Genomic DNA, 15,957 nt, shown 5'->3' with positions numbered 1-15,957 from the left:
AATTCCTTTTCGAGCTCGAATTATACGCAGTCACGTCAACTGCTCGAACATCGGCTGTCAACGTTTGCTTACGTTTGTTGCATGTGGGCCGCCGGCAGACCGACGGAGTAGAAAAATAACTTGGAAATTGCAGTGCTATCCAGACGAACCGGGGAATGGCAGCGGCGATGGTGAGTAATATATGCTAATGCACACCATACTGCATGATGCAATTGAGTGTATCGGAATCGTAAGCACTCATGACGCACCTATCTTGCACCATCCCCGACAGGCGAACGAACGCAAGGGAACGTTTAAGGTGGAATACCTGCAGAAAATCGAACGAGACATTCAGGAGCGCTGGCAGCGGGACAAAGTGTACGATGTGGACGCACCGAAAGAACCACGCAAGCGGGACGATGAAAAGTTCCTGGTCACCTTCCCGTACCCATACATGAACGGACGGCTTCATCTCGGACATGCGTTTTCGCTGTCGAAAGCGGAGTTTGCCGTGCGGTACCATCGGCTCAAAGGAAGGAAGGTTCTGTTTCCGCTCGGTTTCCACTGTACCGGAATGCCGATAAAGGCATGCGCTGATAAGTTGAAGCGTGAGATCGAACTGTACGGTTGCCCTCCGGTGTTCCCGCGCGAGGAAGCGATCGTAGTGGAAAAACCCGAAGAGCGTGATGTGGTGCCGAAAGATAAGAGCAAAGGTAAGAAAAGTAAGGCGACGGCGAAGGCCGGTACGGCAAAGTTCCAGTGGCAGATAATGCAAAGTCTCGGGCTGGGCGATGAGGAAATTGCCAAGTTTGCCAACACGGATCATTGGCTCGAGTATTTCCCACCGTTGGCGATACGGGATCTGAAGGAGCTGGGTGCTCACATCGACTGGAGGCGCACCTTCATTACGACCGATGCGAATCCGTTCTACGATTCATTTGTCCGCTGGCAGTTTAATCATCTGAAGGCGCGTGGGAAGATTATGTACGGCAAGCGTCACACGATCTACTCGCCGAAGGATGGACAACCGTGCATGGATCACGATCGTTCTTCCGGGGAGGGTGTTGGTCCGCAGGAGTACACGCTGATCAAGATGAAGGTGACGGGCCCGTTGCCTGCGAAGCTGGCGGGCGCGGTAGGAAAGCGACCGGTTTATCTGGTGTGCGGTACACTGCGTCCCGAGACGATGTACGGACAGACGAACTGTTGGGTGCATCCGGATATCAAGTACATTGCGTTCGAAACGGCCAAGCAAGAAGTTTGGGTGTGTACGCGTCGTGCTGCACGGAACATGTCCTACCAGGGATTTACCGCCGTTGAGGGCGAGCTGAAGGAGCTCGCGGAGCTCGTCGGGCAGGACATTATGGGTCTGCAGCTATCTGCGCCACTCACCTCCAACAAGGTAATCTACACGCTTCCGATGCTATCCATCAAGGAGGACAAAGGAACCGGCATCGTAACATCCGTTCCGTCCGACTCGCCGGATGACTATGCCGCGCTGCTAGATCTGCAGAAGAAACAACCGTTCCGGGAGAAGTATGGCATCACGGACGAGATGGTTCTGCCGTACCAACCGATCCCGATCATCGATGTGCCCGGTTTGGGCAATCTGTGCGCGGTGTACGCGTACGATAAGTTCAAGATCCAGAGCCAGAACGATCGTGAGAAGCTAACCGAAGCGAAGGAACTGGTCTATCTGAAAGGATTCTATGACGGTGTGATGCTGGTCGGTGAGCACAAGGGCAAAAAGGTGCAGGACGTCAAGAAAGACCTCAAACAGTATCTGGTCGAACGGAACGAAGCGGACGTGTACTTCGAACCGGAGAAAACGATCATGTCACGATCGGGAGACGTTTGTGTGGTCGCGCTGTGCAACCAGTGGTATCTGAACTACGGCGAGGAAGTGTGGCAAAAGCAAACGACCGACCATCTCCACACGATGGAGCTGTTCCACGAGGAAGTTTCGCGCAACTTCGAGCACTGTCTCGATTGGCTGCACGAGTACGCTTGCTCGCGTACGTACGGTCTCGGCACGAAGCTACCGTGGGATCAACAGTGGCTCATCGAATCACTTTCGGATTCTACCATCTACATGGCGTTCTACACCGTAGCCCATCTGCTGCAGGGTGGATCGTTCCGTGGTGAGAAACCGAGCCCGCTTGGCATCAAGCCAGAGGATATGACGCCGGAAGTTTGGGACTATATTTTCTTCGCCGACGCAAAACCCCCGGCAAAGAGCCGCGTTAAGCGCGATGCTCTCGATCATCTGAAGCGAGAATTCAACTTCTGGTACCCGGTCGATCTGCGTGTTTCCGGCAAGGATCTCATCCAGAACCATCTGACGTTCTTCCTGTACAATCACGTTGCAATCTGGCCGAAAGAATCGTCCAAATGGCCCAAGGGCGTTCGTTGCAATGGTCACCTGTTGCTGAATTCGGCGAAAATGTCCAAATCTGATGGCAACTTCCTCACGCTGTACGAATCGATCGCCAAGTTCAGTGCGGACGGTACACGCCTTTGTCTGGCGGACGCTGGCGATAGTATTGAGGATGCGAACTTTGTCGTAACGAATGCGGATGCTGGCATTCTGCGCCTGTACACCTTCATCGAGTGGGTGAAGGAAACGCTCGCATCGAAGCCACTGCTGCGGAAAGGACCCGAAGATACATCGATCAACGATCAGGTGTTTTCGAGCGAAATGAATCTACTTACGAAGCAAACGGACGAGTACTACCGAAAGATGCTCTTCAAGGAAGCTCTCCGGACAGGGTTCTTCGAGTTCCAGAGCGCACGTGACAAATATCGTGAGCTTTGCGGTTCGAACGGTATGCATGCGAATCTGGTGATGGAGTTCATTCGCCGACAGGCCCTGCTGATTGCCCCCATCTGTCCCCATGTTGCGGAGCACATCTGGTGCGATCTGTTGGGCAACAAGAGCTCCATCCTGCACGCATCCTGGCCGGCAGTTGGTGCGATCGATGAGCAAAAGATTAAATGCTCTGCGTATCTTATGGAAGCGGCCCATTCGTTCCGTTTGGCGCTGAAGAACGTCACCCAGCAGAAGGCCGGTGGCAAGGGAGCTCCCAAACCGTTGGCCGCGAAACCGAGCGACGGTACGATCTGGGTGGCGAAAACGTTCCCACCGTGGCAATCCTGTGTGCTGGACACGATGCGTGAGCTTTACGAGCGCGACGGCAATGCAACACTTCCGGACAACAAGGTTATTGCGACGGAACTGGGCAAAAAGGAGCTGCTAAAGAAGTACATGAAGCGTGTGATGCCCTTCGCACAAATGGTCCGCGAACGTGTGGAAGCGGTCGGAGGACCTGGCAAGCAGGCAATGGATGTGACGCTGGATTTCGACGAGCGTGAAGTGCTGGGGTTGAATGCGGATTATCTGCGCAACACGCTCGAGCTGGACACACTCACGTTCCGGTACACGGACGAACCAGATACACCGGAAAAGATGCGCGAAGAGGTACGACCGGGTGTACCGTTTATCGTATTTACGGTCAAACCGTTCGTGACGGTAACGCTGGAGAATCCCGTTGAACGGTCCGGTTTGTTTACCGTCACGATGAATCTATCCGATGGTGATACGAGCAAAACGCTGAAGGAAAAGCTAGCCAAGCAAATCGGATTTAAAGGTACGGTGTTGCGAGGTAGGATTATCAGCAGAACAAAAAAATTATGATTCCTTTCTTTTCAGCTGATCTCTCTGCTTTGGAGGTGATGCGATACGAAGATCCTGTAATGGGACCACGCAGTCTTCCCGCGTTCCAGGACTATCGGTCAGGCAAGGTCACCATCGAGGAGGGCGAATTTAAGGTGGAAATGGAAAAGAAGCAAGTGCTGCTAAGCAATGGCACATTCAAGAACTTGAACATTGGCACGAACTTTATCTACGTTATCAATTGAGGCTGGTAGAGGGTGTTGAGGCGTCATGGCGCTACGCTTTAATTTATGCTGAATTACTTGAATTACATACTTGAAATAAATGAAACATTGAATCGTTTTTCTTCAAAAGAATAAAACTAACTCTTTTGGGTGGAAAGTCCGCTTTGAAACCCCTGCAAAGAAATCTGCTCGAACTGTTGCATCCAGAACAAAAACCAAATCTGCTCGAATCAAGTTATTTCGATTCTAATTTACGTGTAAAACATAATTTGAGATATTTTATCTGTTCTTACGCATATTTTCCGATAAGAGAAAATGTGTTATCAGTAGTTTTTGAAGAAATTAAAAAAACCTTGGAAAGAATTAAAAAAACATTTTATGTGCATGAAACTCTCTCGCTGTCCAAACGTCAAACGAGAACTGTCATTGTTTGTTTACATCTTGCAGCACCAAAAGTTTGTTGTTATTGTCTCCGCTCCAAACGCGCTCATTTTAATAAAAAAGTGAAAATTTTCATCAAATTTATACTGCAAAAGCTTTAAAAACACACATTCCAAGATGTCGTATATGTTAGCACATTTACACAATGGTTGGCAGGTGGACCAAGCCATACTTTCCGAGGAGGACCGTGTTGTGGTGAGCACTTTCTAGAAAGTTCAGCTAGACGCTAAACGCCGGACGAACCTTTCTTTGCTAATCCTTCTTTGTCCTCTCCTGTACAGGTCATACGATTCGGGCACGATTGGGACCCAACCTGCATGAAGATGGACGAGGTGCTGTACAACATCGCGGAAAAGGTGAAAAACTTTGCCGTCATCTATCTGGTGGACATTACGGCGGTGCCGGATTTTAACAAAATGTACGAGTTGTACGATCCCTGCACGGTAATGTTCTTCTTCCGCAACAAACACATCATGATCGATCTGGGGACGGGCAACAATAACAAAATCAACTGGCCGCTGGAAGATAAGCAGGAGATGATCGATATCGTGGAGACGGTATATCGTGGGGCGCGAAAGGGACGCGGTTTGGTGGTGTCGCCAAAGGATTACTCTACGAAGTATCGATACTAGAGTTGGACTTTGTGGCTGTAGCGTAATGATTGCTAATAAGATTTATATTTAAACAATTCTACAGCTGCTTACTGCACTACAATCGTACCTTAAAGTCATCCGAAGTAAATTCCCTTTCAAATTTAAATTTAAAAAGACTATTCTTAGCATGGGATCAGTTCGATAACCGCCGTGCACCACGTGCGCTAATCATACTTTGTAGAAATTATAATTAGATCCGTCATTCGTCGCAATTGCAAAACGAACTGACTACGAAAGGTTCAAAATAGGACAGTTGATCCCTTTAAATTATACACCCCGATAGACTTCCTGTCCACCGAGAGCAACATTCGAACAACACAATCGATCCTTAATACCTCCTCAAAATGATACAGTTCCAAAAATCTGCCCACGCCCACCAAGAAACTTTCCCTCGTTTATTCATGCGCATCTAACCTTGACCATGCGGTTTTCTCTACTCCATCAACCAGCATCACCGTCCTACGTATTAATTGATAAGATTCTCCCGAAGTCACATCGCGCTTTAACGGCTCCCTATTAGGAAGAGGCTGTCCTATCGTAGCAGAACATAAAAATGATTTCGTCCAGAGGCCACATCACCACTTTCGGTTCAATAAAAAGCTCTAATATACCCTTTTCCGTGCTGGGAAGTGCCGGAGCTGTGGACTGTTTCCCTGGGAAAGGAAAGTGTTCCCCGCTTACGGCGTCTCCATTCCTACCTGTCAGCTTAAGTCATGCTTTCCCCGATGTCCACACCTGAGCAGCAGGATGAATAATTTAGGAGAAAATAATCATCGAGCATAAGCAAGTCGTCGGGTTGGGCATAAAGGGAAACCGAAGCACCTAAAAACCCGGCCGACGAGAGTCTCGCTATCGTTTACCGGATCCTATCAGGTTCGTTCATGCGGATGTCATGCTCACCTCTGGGAAGGATGGACCGAGCGCAAGGGTGAACGGGTTTCATTTCTTCATTCTTGATTTGTTCGTTCGGGTTGCAAGCTACCCCCCTCCCCTTCTTGTATCCTCCTTGGCTCCTGCTCCGAGTTCCTCGTCGGAGAGACTGGGTGGATGTTTAAGGTTGGAAGACGTTTCAATTTACGACATCGTTCCTGGAAACCACCGGGAAGCACCGTAGAGGCATGAATAGACGAACGAATGGGGAAAACCTGCGTTGAAAAACCTGCACCAGAGTCTTGATGGCAGTGATCGCTTCGGTACGAACCAGGCACACTACCCCGAAGCTGACGAAGAGAAGCTGTACAAAGATGGACAAATGATTGTGTCTGTGACGGTGGGTTGCCGGGTGGGGACAAAACACCCATCATCTCCCACACGTATGCAGTTCTCGGGGATGAAGCATGTGAGCAGAGTGTGTGTGTGTGCTTCATACGTAAATCCATCTTGCCAGCCCGTCCCACGCGGTGGATCCTTGTGCTACGGGGCACGCGGCGTATGACATTAGTTAAATAATCATGTCATGGCTTTTGTGCAATTTTCGCCATGAATAATGAATGCCCCGTAGGGTAGGGAGGCAAGAAGGAAGAGGAAGAACTGATACCGCAATGCGCACACCTTCTCCAGGCAGGCAGAACTTCAACAAGAACAACACCTTTAACGGTTCCGTTTGCAACCAAGGACCGAGGTGATCGGGTTTAAAATTCATGCCACCGAGACACAGCTGATATATGGCGGGAACTTGGAAGCGAAGGCAGAACGTCTCTGGTACAAGTTTTGAAAGCTCATCTCGTTTAGCGTTTACACGTACGTTAGTTATCTCCTCCCAGTTGCAAGGAACAAGCAAAAGAAAAAAAAATGGCCAAAGTTACGATGTGTAACGGATGGCACCGAATCATCCAGAACCGCCGCTCCGCATTGAATTGAGATTCAAAAAAAAAGAAGTTGAGGTTATGTATGCACGAAACCCCTTCATTGTAGGATCTGGAGAAGAAACGAGAGAGAGAGAGAGCTAGAGTACAGGTGAAAATCAATATTTATCATCCGGCAAGAAGTTGGTTTTTGAGCTCGAAGAACTTTTTTAAAGAGATGACAGGTGATGCTTTACCGTACGTACCGTTGCTAGCCAGGCTCCGAGGACTACCGCCGAACTGCCTTCGAAGGAATTGAGATGTAATCGTGCGTGTTTCGTAAACCGTTCCCTACTGCTTCATCATGGCATCATGGCACTAAGTTTTGCTCCAGAAGCTAGAAAGTAATCATCGCGTGTGCATAGGCAAAATAAAAAAAAAAACCCCTTCCGTCAAGGACACTCCTTGCTTTCAGATGCACACTACGTATCTCAATGGTTGCTTCGCTCTCGTCTCTTTAAAGCAACGCATAGCAACCGTGGGCGGACTGTACTGCTGTGCCCTACATACACACAACACAAGGCTCGCCCACAGCACAGTTAACGATGTACGTTCGAATGATTTGATTCTGCTGTTCACACTCAATTGAACAAATAATGGTCTCCACGTGTGCCACTGAAACGAGCTTTGCGACGTATAGGAGCGAAAAAAAGGCGAAACATTCAAATGGCAAAAGTTGTAACCCGACACGTTTTTTTTGCTGCTGACGAATGCCATTTGAATGTGAGCAGTATGACTTTAGGAAGGAAAATTGGTGTTGCGATAGCGCGCGATAAGGGGCGGTAGGATTAACTTGAATTGCAAGAGTTGTCGCATAATGGTTATTGGTAGGTGAAGGCAGATGGTTATTTCTTGCTTTTACGTGAGAATGCTTGAAGGCTGGTGTGAGTTGTCTGCTTCGGAAGTATCACAAGACAGAGGTAGTGTTGCAAGTATTGATTGGAATTCTGGAATGGAATATCAAATATTGGAGTAGGTCCGAATATCATAACCAGAACAAGTTTACCAAGCTTGTAACAATGACAATGTCCTAGACCTAGAGAGCGCACCGGTCTTCGGGAAGTCCGGAACACTCTAAAGACACATATATTTTCGAATTGATGTTCTCCTATGTAACAGAAGCTTACCAACAAATCAAGAAGTCGTCAGAAAATCTCAGGTTGGCGAACAGGTCATGGAGTACTGTATAGATGGCGATCGCACTTATGAAGTTGTCCAAAAGTTCTCCGGTGTTGGAGTTGTCTAAAGTGAAAAAATGAAGAAGGAAGAACTGAGAAGAATGTTTGGCCCAGCACGTCAAACTAGGTGGACTGGTAAGGTTCTGGTGGGATGGCCATGTCATGAGAATGACACCGGGTGTCACACCTCGAAAACCCAGTTAAAAAACCAAATATTGGTGAGCGAAGTTAAGGATTTTTACTTGAGGCCAAGCCTCGAAAGTGGCGGAAGAGCGAAATGAGACACCAACATGGCTTTCAACTTCATGAAATTCTATTCCACCGAAAAAAAAAAAACCCATCCATCCAACGTATGTTTCTAACTATTGGTGGTGCGACTCGGTACTTACCAAGCTCATTTCTTAAGGCTCCACATCATACCTGAGCCAGTTCACAAGTTGTCAACTCATCTCATCGTCCACATCGCGTCATGTACTTGCTGAGTAGAGCATAAGTATGTACTCTTGCCCAAAAATTACCCATCTCTGTTCGCTTAACTCAGCTGTCTCGTGAAACGCATGAAGCCTTTAAAGGCGTACAAATTGAAACAAATCCTCTTCACTCCACACGCGTGCGTTTGTGTGTGTGTGTACCTTCAAAATAAGTGGCGTGAAGCGTGCCCTAGCTGCCGGGGAAGAATTATCGACCAACGAATCCATAAGCACCTCAAAAAGCTAGAAAGACATGAAGACGTTTTCTTCACTCTCTCTCTCCCTCCCTCTCTCTCTCGCTTCTTGGAATATCATTCGAACCGGGAAACCCGGCCTCTACCGGAAGTTCCCCACACTCGCGGTATACGCTCGAGCAGAAGGATTAGAAACGGAATCGTAAGGCGAAAGGGAAGGCCCTCACAAACCACACACACACATACACACAGCACTCTTGCTCGGTGCTCAATGTGCCAAGATGAAATAGCTTTGTGCGAAATGAAGACGTTGAAGCTTTTGTACACCGCGCGAGGAACCGAGCCGACGGAAGTTTGGTGTGGCCGTGCGTGGGAATGTGGCGCAAACTTTCTTTAATGGTATTATCAAAGAACATGACATTCATGAGCGTGTGTGTGTGTGTGTGTGTTTCGGGGTGTGGAGGCATTAGCCATGAGGAATCAGAATATTACGGGAAGGTACTTTTAAGGGAAAGATTAACGAATTTAAAGACTTGTTTATAAGAAAAATAATGAAAATCTCACAGAAAAGAATTGGACAAAACCCGCCTAAAAATATGCAATCAGTAGAACGAGACAGCTTAGGCAAAACACTGAGAACAATTTCACGGCTCTTTACAGGAACCTAAGATTTCCGGAAGATAATTCGGCTAAGAAAAGGCATTTGGAAGGATAGTTTTGACTCTTTCGAACTTGATATAATAAGTTACTTTATTAAGTTTTTTAAACATTTTCTTATCGAATTAAAAATAGCAAATAAAAGTGAAATTGAAAATATACGCCCAGAAGTATGCAATCTTTACGTTAAGCTCTTAAGTGCTAAAAATGATCTTTAAAATGAAAATTTCACATCACAACAAAAAGGAAACGCCCCTCAAAGTATGCAAAACAAGTAATACATCACGATAAGTATAGTTTCACTAGGCTAAAACAATAGTCTAATTAGAGGTTTTCGAAAAAAATGAATCAGAATTACTCTTTTTGCTCATGGTATCTGAGAATATGATTTGTTTCTTTATAAGATTAAATAAAACTATATTTAGGCTTGCTTGTAACGCTAAACAAAAAAAAATAAATTTGATATTGAAAAAAGATCTCTTCTTTAGTAGAAAATAGTTAAAAAACGCCTCAAAGTATGCAATCCGCATCACAAAAACAATGTATACGTCACGCAAAGCACAATTTCAGCCCTTGTTTACCATATCGGGACTAGTTTTGAAACAACTCAATTACAACTTTCTTGCATGTAATGATTGGCTGAGGGGTCTCGTCTTATCTTGATCGTGCAAATATTATTAAAAGTGCATAACCACAAACGACCGCCACCTCACCGAAGTATCCCAAAGTATTGAAGCCGTCTTGTTTGTACTTGATTAAGCGTAACTTGTTGCATGTTACACCCGTACTGCGGGTGAAAGCGAAAAACTCGGAGCTTTCCTTTCACGCCAATGCGGACGCGTCTTGGCTTGTTCTTCGTTGGGGCAAAATTGGGTACGAAACGATGGGGGAGAATGTAATTACGCTGTTGCTACTTAACACCTCTTCCCGGGGGCCACACTTCCCCGGTTTCTGTTAACCTTCAAGATTCTCTCGGGTGCTCTCTCTTTCTGGCTTTGTGATGGGGAAAAATGTTGGCAATTAGTAGGTGAACGGTGTGGCGAAATGTTAAGCTGCTCGGTGGCTAGGGAGCCGAAGATGGTCGACACTTCTTATGGGTCTCGTCGATGTCAGTGTACAAAAAACCCAAGTATCTGATTAAGATGCATGAACGTGGGTAGACGCTGGGTGGCGAGGAAATTAGGTGAATCCTGTAAGGAAGAGTGTACTTGCTCACCCATATGCGCAACCCTACCGATGCCTGGCAAACATCAAACTACTGACGAAGAATAGTGATGGACATGATGTGGTGTCCCGTGGTCTAGCGTACACACGGGTAATATCATCCGAGGCAGTCGGGGAACGTGGCTTGTTTACTCTCCCGAACGCTCGTTGGCTTGTTTGCTTAGGCATAATGACTACGAAAGCTCTTAAGTGATTGAAGTTTCGCTGGCAAGCACTCTCCAACCGATTCCGACCGGTGTCCTTTTGCGGAGTCTCTTCTGCGGATGTGTGCACGCCATTCTTTTTCATCCCCCTCCCTGGTGTGTGTGTGTGTGTCACCACACGTGTGGTACTGAAGATGCCACACTTAACGTTTTGAGATGAGGCCGTTTAGAGGAACCGAGCAGCGCAGTAGCTATTTGCTCTTAATAGAAGTTGGGAAAGCATGTTTCCAAGAAAAGGTCCTCTGTTCTGTGACTTTCCTCTCCCGGTACGGATGGGAATCAATACACCAAGACACCCTTCATGGCGAGTTAGCGATCGATAAATCGGCCTAGAACCATTGCCTGGGTTGGTCCTCTCAGAAAGTGGCAGTACGTGTCCCATCCGTGAGACGTGCGCTTTACAACAGTGCGTTTATTTTGGCGGACGGTGATTGCAATAATCAAAAAACAATTGAAATTGAATGGAACCAACTTCCCTTTCCGTTTGCTGTTCCAATCCAAACAACACACAGTACACACGTAATGCAATCACGCGGAGGAAAACCTTTTTTTTCTCGTGCTGAGAGTTGGTGGAATTCAACGGAGGCAAATATTGAAATGGTTCAGGCTGGTTGGCCCTTTTCTTTGTTTTTCGTTCCGTCGACGCATGCATTTGAATGAAATTGAACAATACGATTCGATGGGATTGTGATTAGATATTGAGTATTTGTATTGTTATGATTAAATATTCGTTATCCGCTTGGCTGCCGGATGTGCCACTGCTCTGCCGTTGACATTTGGCGTGGCGCGGGATGTGCGATGGCGTTCTACTCATGTGTGGGATTGTTTGCAAAGAGACGAAGTGCAAGAATCGTTCTTTATGAGATGAAATACGAGGTAAAAAAATTGAGCAATAAAAGTTTGATTTGACACGTAAACGAGGAAAAATCTTAAAAAAAGGAATATGTGATCTCTTTTTGAAGGAATAACCTAGTCACGGCACTAAAATAAATAAAAAAAAAATTATTAAAACAATAAACTTTGTTGCTCGTTGCAAAGAAATCGAAAGCATTACAATACACTTAGAAATGGTAATTTACGAGAAAGCTGGTGGAAGCTCTACAGAGGTAATCCTGGTCACGGCACCAACGTCAAAATAAAAACTTTGATTAGGATTGATTAACAATGATTTTGCTAAGCGGTAACAGAGTCAAGCGGTGGTTCGGTGGTTGAGGCGATAGCGGGGCATGATTTCACATGGCAGAACCGGTGTTCAAATCCCATTCCGACTGCGTCCAAGCGGGCGGAGCTAACTACATTGCTACGGGAAAAATGAAGTCACAGAAAGCTAGAAATGGTAGGCCGAGACCTTTCGAGGTTGTAGTGCCAAGGAAGATGAAGAACAGAGTCAAATATTTTGAAGATTGGGATAGTCTGGTTAATGTTGAATTTGTTTAATTTTCAACACGATTTGTATCAGCAAGAAAGGCATCCTGGTCACGCACCAACATTAATGTTAAAAGCCACCATAAAATAAAATTTAATTATGAACAATAGCAATAGTTTTCCACAGTAGAATTCAATATTGAGGCGGTTTCACTATCAAGAATCAGTGTTCCACTGCTAGGATCACATACCATACGAACCGAAGATCTGGGCATCGAATCCCATGCAAATCGTTGGCCCATAGCAAGGGCTAAACGGTCATGCTTCAAGGTATAATCAAGTAAGGGAAGTCAGAAAGGATAGACCAATACCTCTCTATATTGTAGTAGTAAAGAAAGCGAAGAAGAAGAAGAAAAGAAGAAACTAAAAATTACCAAGATTGTTTGCTATAATATATTCAAAAGCACTGTAGCAATCCTGGTCACGGCACCAACATTCGAGAATATTATGACGGTAAAAGACTCGAGAAGCCCCCCCCCCCCCTGACAAAATTTGTTAGGCGCTGTAGGATTTACGCCTAATGGTATGCAATCCGCAGTACACGTTGCGAGAGCTTCACAGTGAGCTTTCAGTGTGCTTTCAGAGTGGTCAAAATTAGTTGAAGAAAGTCGAATAAAATATTGTTATTATTTGATTAAAATCCCCTCTCCGCTAACCCTACCATTCATTTTTGGTTACAGGGACTTCGTACTAGATTTCAGTCGCACTAAGTGTGAACAATCGGGCCTAAAACATGCACGGCGTTCTCGGACGGTAACGGAACAGTAATTCCATGAATACTTGTTACCTTGCATTGATATTCAGCAAAGGAGGAAACATAAGAATATCGTAATCTTAAATCACTTGTTACAATGTATTTTATCAAGTTCTACTCGCTGTCTACTAACAGTATTAAGGAACAATGCACAATGTTTACATCAAATGGGTTTTGACCATATAGAAATCCCACTGTACAACAAACATGACAGGCCACAGTGCTGCACACAAAAGATTCTAGGGGGGGCCTTCTCGAGTCTTTTACCATTATGACTTATGTTAAAGAATGGTTTGCCAAAACGTTTTAGATGCTTTCTGAAATTTCCTATTCACAAAAATGTTCTCAAAATAAGCAAAAAATGTTACTAAGAGAGATTTAAGAACCACAAGGCGAATCCTGGTCACGACACCACCATCAATATAAGAAGCGAAATTTATCGAAAACTTTCAACTGAAAGGTAGTATATTCATTTCAATTTACCCTTAACTAACACAAAGTGGCCCTAACAATGATTTAGCAACAGATCTACCGAGCTAATCCTGGCCACGGCTCCGGAACCGTACTTTCCCCAACCTCTCCTCCCCTAAACAAGCTTCTCTGTAAAACGCTTTCCCATAATGAGCTAACCAATCATTTAAAATACAATTTAAAGTCCATCAGACTATCCAGCGCAAGCGGTCGCCCAGAAAACATGCTTATCGAATTTCTCACCATTCCACCCGGCCCTCCTCCCACCCTCCCACACACACACACACACGCACTCAGGGGGGTCGCCAGTCCTGAAAAAAGACATTAGTCTGTGCAAGAGAGTTTCTGGGCACTGCAGTAAAAATTAACTATCACAATTAGTTTACCATTGTTTCACTCGCTTTTTTTGTCCCTCTCATTCTTTTTCTCTCTCCCTCCCTCGCTGCTAATTATTTTGGGTATGTTTGCCCTTGGCTGGGACCGTTCTGCCCCGCGTGGATGCTGAGGCATAAGAGGCCCCCGTATCATTTTCCATTAACGTTAACGTTCCGCAACAGTGTCAATGTTCGGATACGGTCCCGGTGCTGCCGGATGCCTTCATTTAACGTACCCTTCGGTAGCCGTTATTGGGTCAATAACTGCGCCTTTTCACGGCTACCGAAGAATGTGTGCGTCTGTGTGTGTGCAGAGGAATGCTAACTGCAGCAACTTGCTGCTTTCCGGTGGCAAATATTACAGTAATGACCTTCGCCGACTCGCAACGACGATGCTCGGATGAGGGTTTTTGCAGAGCTCCCCGTTTTTTTCCCCGGAAAATGGAAGCAGGTGAAAATTTCACCCCACACATACACACACACACACACTCGTGATGGGAAATCAGCATGACGGCAAGTTGAACCACATCACCGAATCTTTGAGCCATGCAGGCCGTGTGCGAGTATGAGGCGAGATGCGAATGCGTCTGTTTGGTTGAGTTTTTTTTTGTGTGTCTTACTCTATCAGCTTGTTGCTCGAGTGCTGCACGAGTTTTCACGCGCAGCGACGGTTTAGGCACGCGGATCGAAAGGGTGCGCTAGCTCTAGTTTTCCCAGGGCGGGAAATAGTTCCTAAGCCCGAGGTTTTCATTTCCGTGCATTTGCCGAACGACGAACTCGGTGTGAGAGAGAGAGAGAGAAGGCGAGCTCGGGTTTGTGAGAGCATTCAGCGGGAGAGAGTGATCACAACCGGGAGCGCCGTGGTGAGTTTTAAAATCGAGAAGAAAGATTTTCCCGCCAACGATAGCGTTTTTCACAGAATTTTCCTCACATGAAATTCTGTTAGCTTCTGTAATTACTCTTTTTTTTTAAATTGAAAAAATATTAAAAGAAATTGAATAAAATTATAATTTTATGTAAAAAATGAAAAAAATCAATTTTATGTAAAAAAGGGGTCCTTCAGTGAAAAACATCTCGAAGAAACGGTCAACCTAATTTAAAATTCCTCTTAAATGGAGCACACTACCAGTAAAATGAGAGTCTCTCTTGCTTCTCACAACGAATCCCGTCTATTTCTCATTCTCACGCTCACATCCTCTCACGCTGCCAAACAGCGCAAACTCACCACAAAACGGCTGTTGATTCCGTGGTGAAAATGTGCGCTATCGTCGTGGCGGTCGTGGCCCGTGGTCGTGGTCCTCATCGTCGTTGGCAGCTCGTCGTTCACGTTCGCCTTTGCACAGGCCGTGCTCAGCTTGCTCGTGCAGCCAATGAAGGTAACCCCCGCCGTGTGTGTCTCCGTGTGTGTGTGTGTCTGCTTATGAGCTCCCGCTGGCTGGCTAGCTTGCACTGGCAGCAGGCAGCAGGCCCGAGACTGGCCAACAAGACCCCTATCGTGCCGTGTTTTTTCAGCGTCGACCGTCGTGCTGCTCTTCGTGCCGTGTGAGCGTGCGGGTTCAGTTTCTTTAGAATTTTTGTACGGCAAACATCGCTTCGCCCGTTTTCGGTTTTCACCGTCATTTTTCACCGTGCACACAGCCTTCTGCACGGTGAAACGCATCCGCAAACTAAAAAAAACGGTTAGGCAGTTCATCAAGGTTGTTAAACCGTGTCACAGTGCAGTGAATTGAGAAAATCGTGTGGCTGAAAGGGGCTCCGGAGTGCTGTGTGCGAAACAATCGGCTCGTGTGGGTATTTCGTGCTGATGGTTGCAACTCTCACAGCTTCCTCAACTGTACAGCTACAACTTCTTTCCATCAAAAGCGATCGGTGCAGCTTTTAAGCTGGTTGAAGGTTGGTGTAAGGGAAAAACAGAAGATGGAATTTTTTATCCAGGCTTGAGAAATTCAGTGTGTTGTGGAAAATGTGGATTTTTTGTCAGTTATATTACCAAAGGTTCGTAACAAGTGAACGGTGAAGTTAAAAAACCTTTTCTTTTTATTTAAAAAAAATCCACGAGCGTCAAATTGAGTCAAATTAAATCTAATTTCGTTTGTTTCTTATGGTGAAATAAATGGTTTTCAACCTTTTTGTAAACAATTACTCAGATGAAATGCACTAAAAATCGTGCATGACAGTGTGACAATCATTAAA

The 15,957-nt window shown here is 45.9% G+C and overlaps 3 protein-coding genes across 8 annotated transcripts in view; all 3 read left to right on the top strand.

Moving 5' to 3' along the window:
* Nucleotides 1-42: 42 nt before the first annotated feature.
* LOC118509175 (leucine--tRNA ligase, cytoplasmic) lies at nucleotides 43-4,013 on the top strand. The gene is made up of 3 exons (XM_036049440.1): nucleotides 43-170; nucleotides 272-3,626; nucleotides 3,689-4,013. The coding sequence occupies exons 1-3, from the start codon at nucleotides 156-158 to the stop codon at nucleotides 3,895-3,897; spliced, it is 3,579 nt and encodes a 1,192-aa protein (XP_035905333.1). The 5' UTR covers nucleotides 43-155; the 3' UTR covers nucleotides 3,898-4,013.
* Nucleotides 4,014-4,298: 285 nt separating this feature from the next.
* On the top strand, nucleotides 4,299-5,010 carry LOC118509181 (thioredoxin-like protein 4A). The gene is made up of 2 exons (XM_036049447.1): nucleotides 4,299-4,512; nucleotides 4,599-5,010. The coding sequence occupies exons 1-2, from the start codon at nucleotides 4,435-4,437 to the stop codon at nucleotides 4,947-4,949; spliced, it is 429 nt and encodes a 142-aa protein (XP_035905340.1). The 5' UTR covers nucleotides 4,299-4,434; the 3' UTR covers nucleotides 4,950-5,010.
* A 10,032-nt stretch (nucleotides 5,011-15,042) lies between these two features.
* Nucleotides 15,043-15,957, top strand: part of LOC118509173 — a 104,383-nt gene continuing 103,468 nt past the window's right edge. For 2 of the 6 annotated variants that reach the window (XM_036049438.1, XM_036049433.1), the window contains exon 1: nucleotides 15,043-15,140. The gene's annotated coding sequence lies outside the window, so the exon portion shown is untranslated. The other 4 variants (XM_036049437.1, XM_036049434.1, XM_036049436.1 and 1 more) reach the window with 3 other exon arrangements.

Source organism: Anopheles stephensi, chromosome 3 (assembly GCF_013141755.1).
Source record: "Anopheles stephensi strain Indian chromosome 3, UCI_ANSTEP_V1.0, whole genome shotgun sequence".
NCBI lineage: Eukaryota > Metazoa > Arthropoda > Insecta > Diptera > Culicidae > Anopheles > Anopheles stephensi.
Note: the sequence above shows the minus strand (reverse complement) of the source record. Positions and strands in the feature narration are given on the sequence as shown.

Coding starts and splice junctions, on each gene's coding strand:
- LOC118509181 (XM_036049447.1), top strand. CDS start 4,435: ATGTCGTATATGTTAGCACATTTACACAATGGTTGGCAGGTGGACCAA. Junction 4,513..4,598: donor CCGAGGAGGACCGTGTTGTG/GTGAGCACTTTC, acceptor TCTCCTGTACAG/GTCATACGATTCGGGCACGA.
- LOC118509175 (XM_036049440.1), top strand. Junction 3,627..3,688: donor CAAGCAAATCGGATTTAAAG/GTACGGTGTTGC, acceptor CTTTCTTTTCAG/CTGATCTCTCTGCTTTGGAG.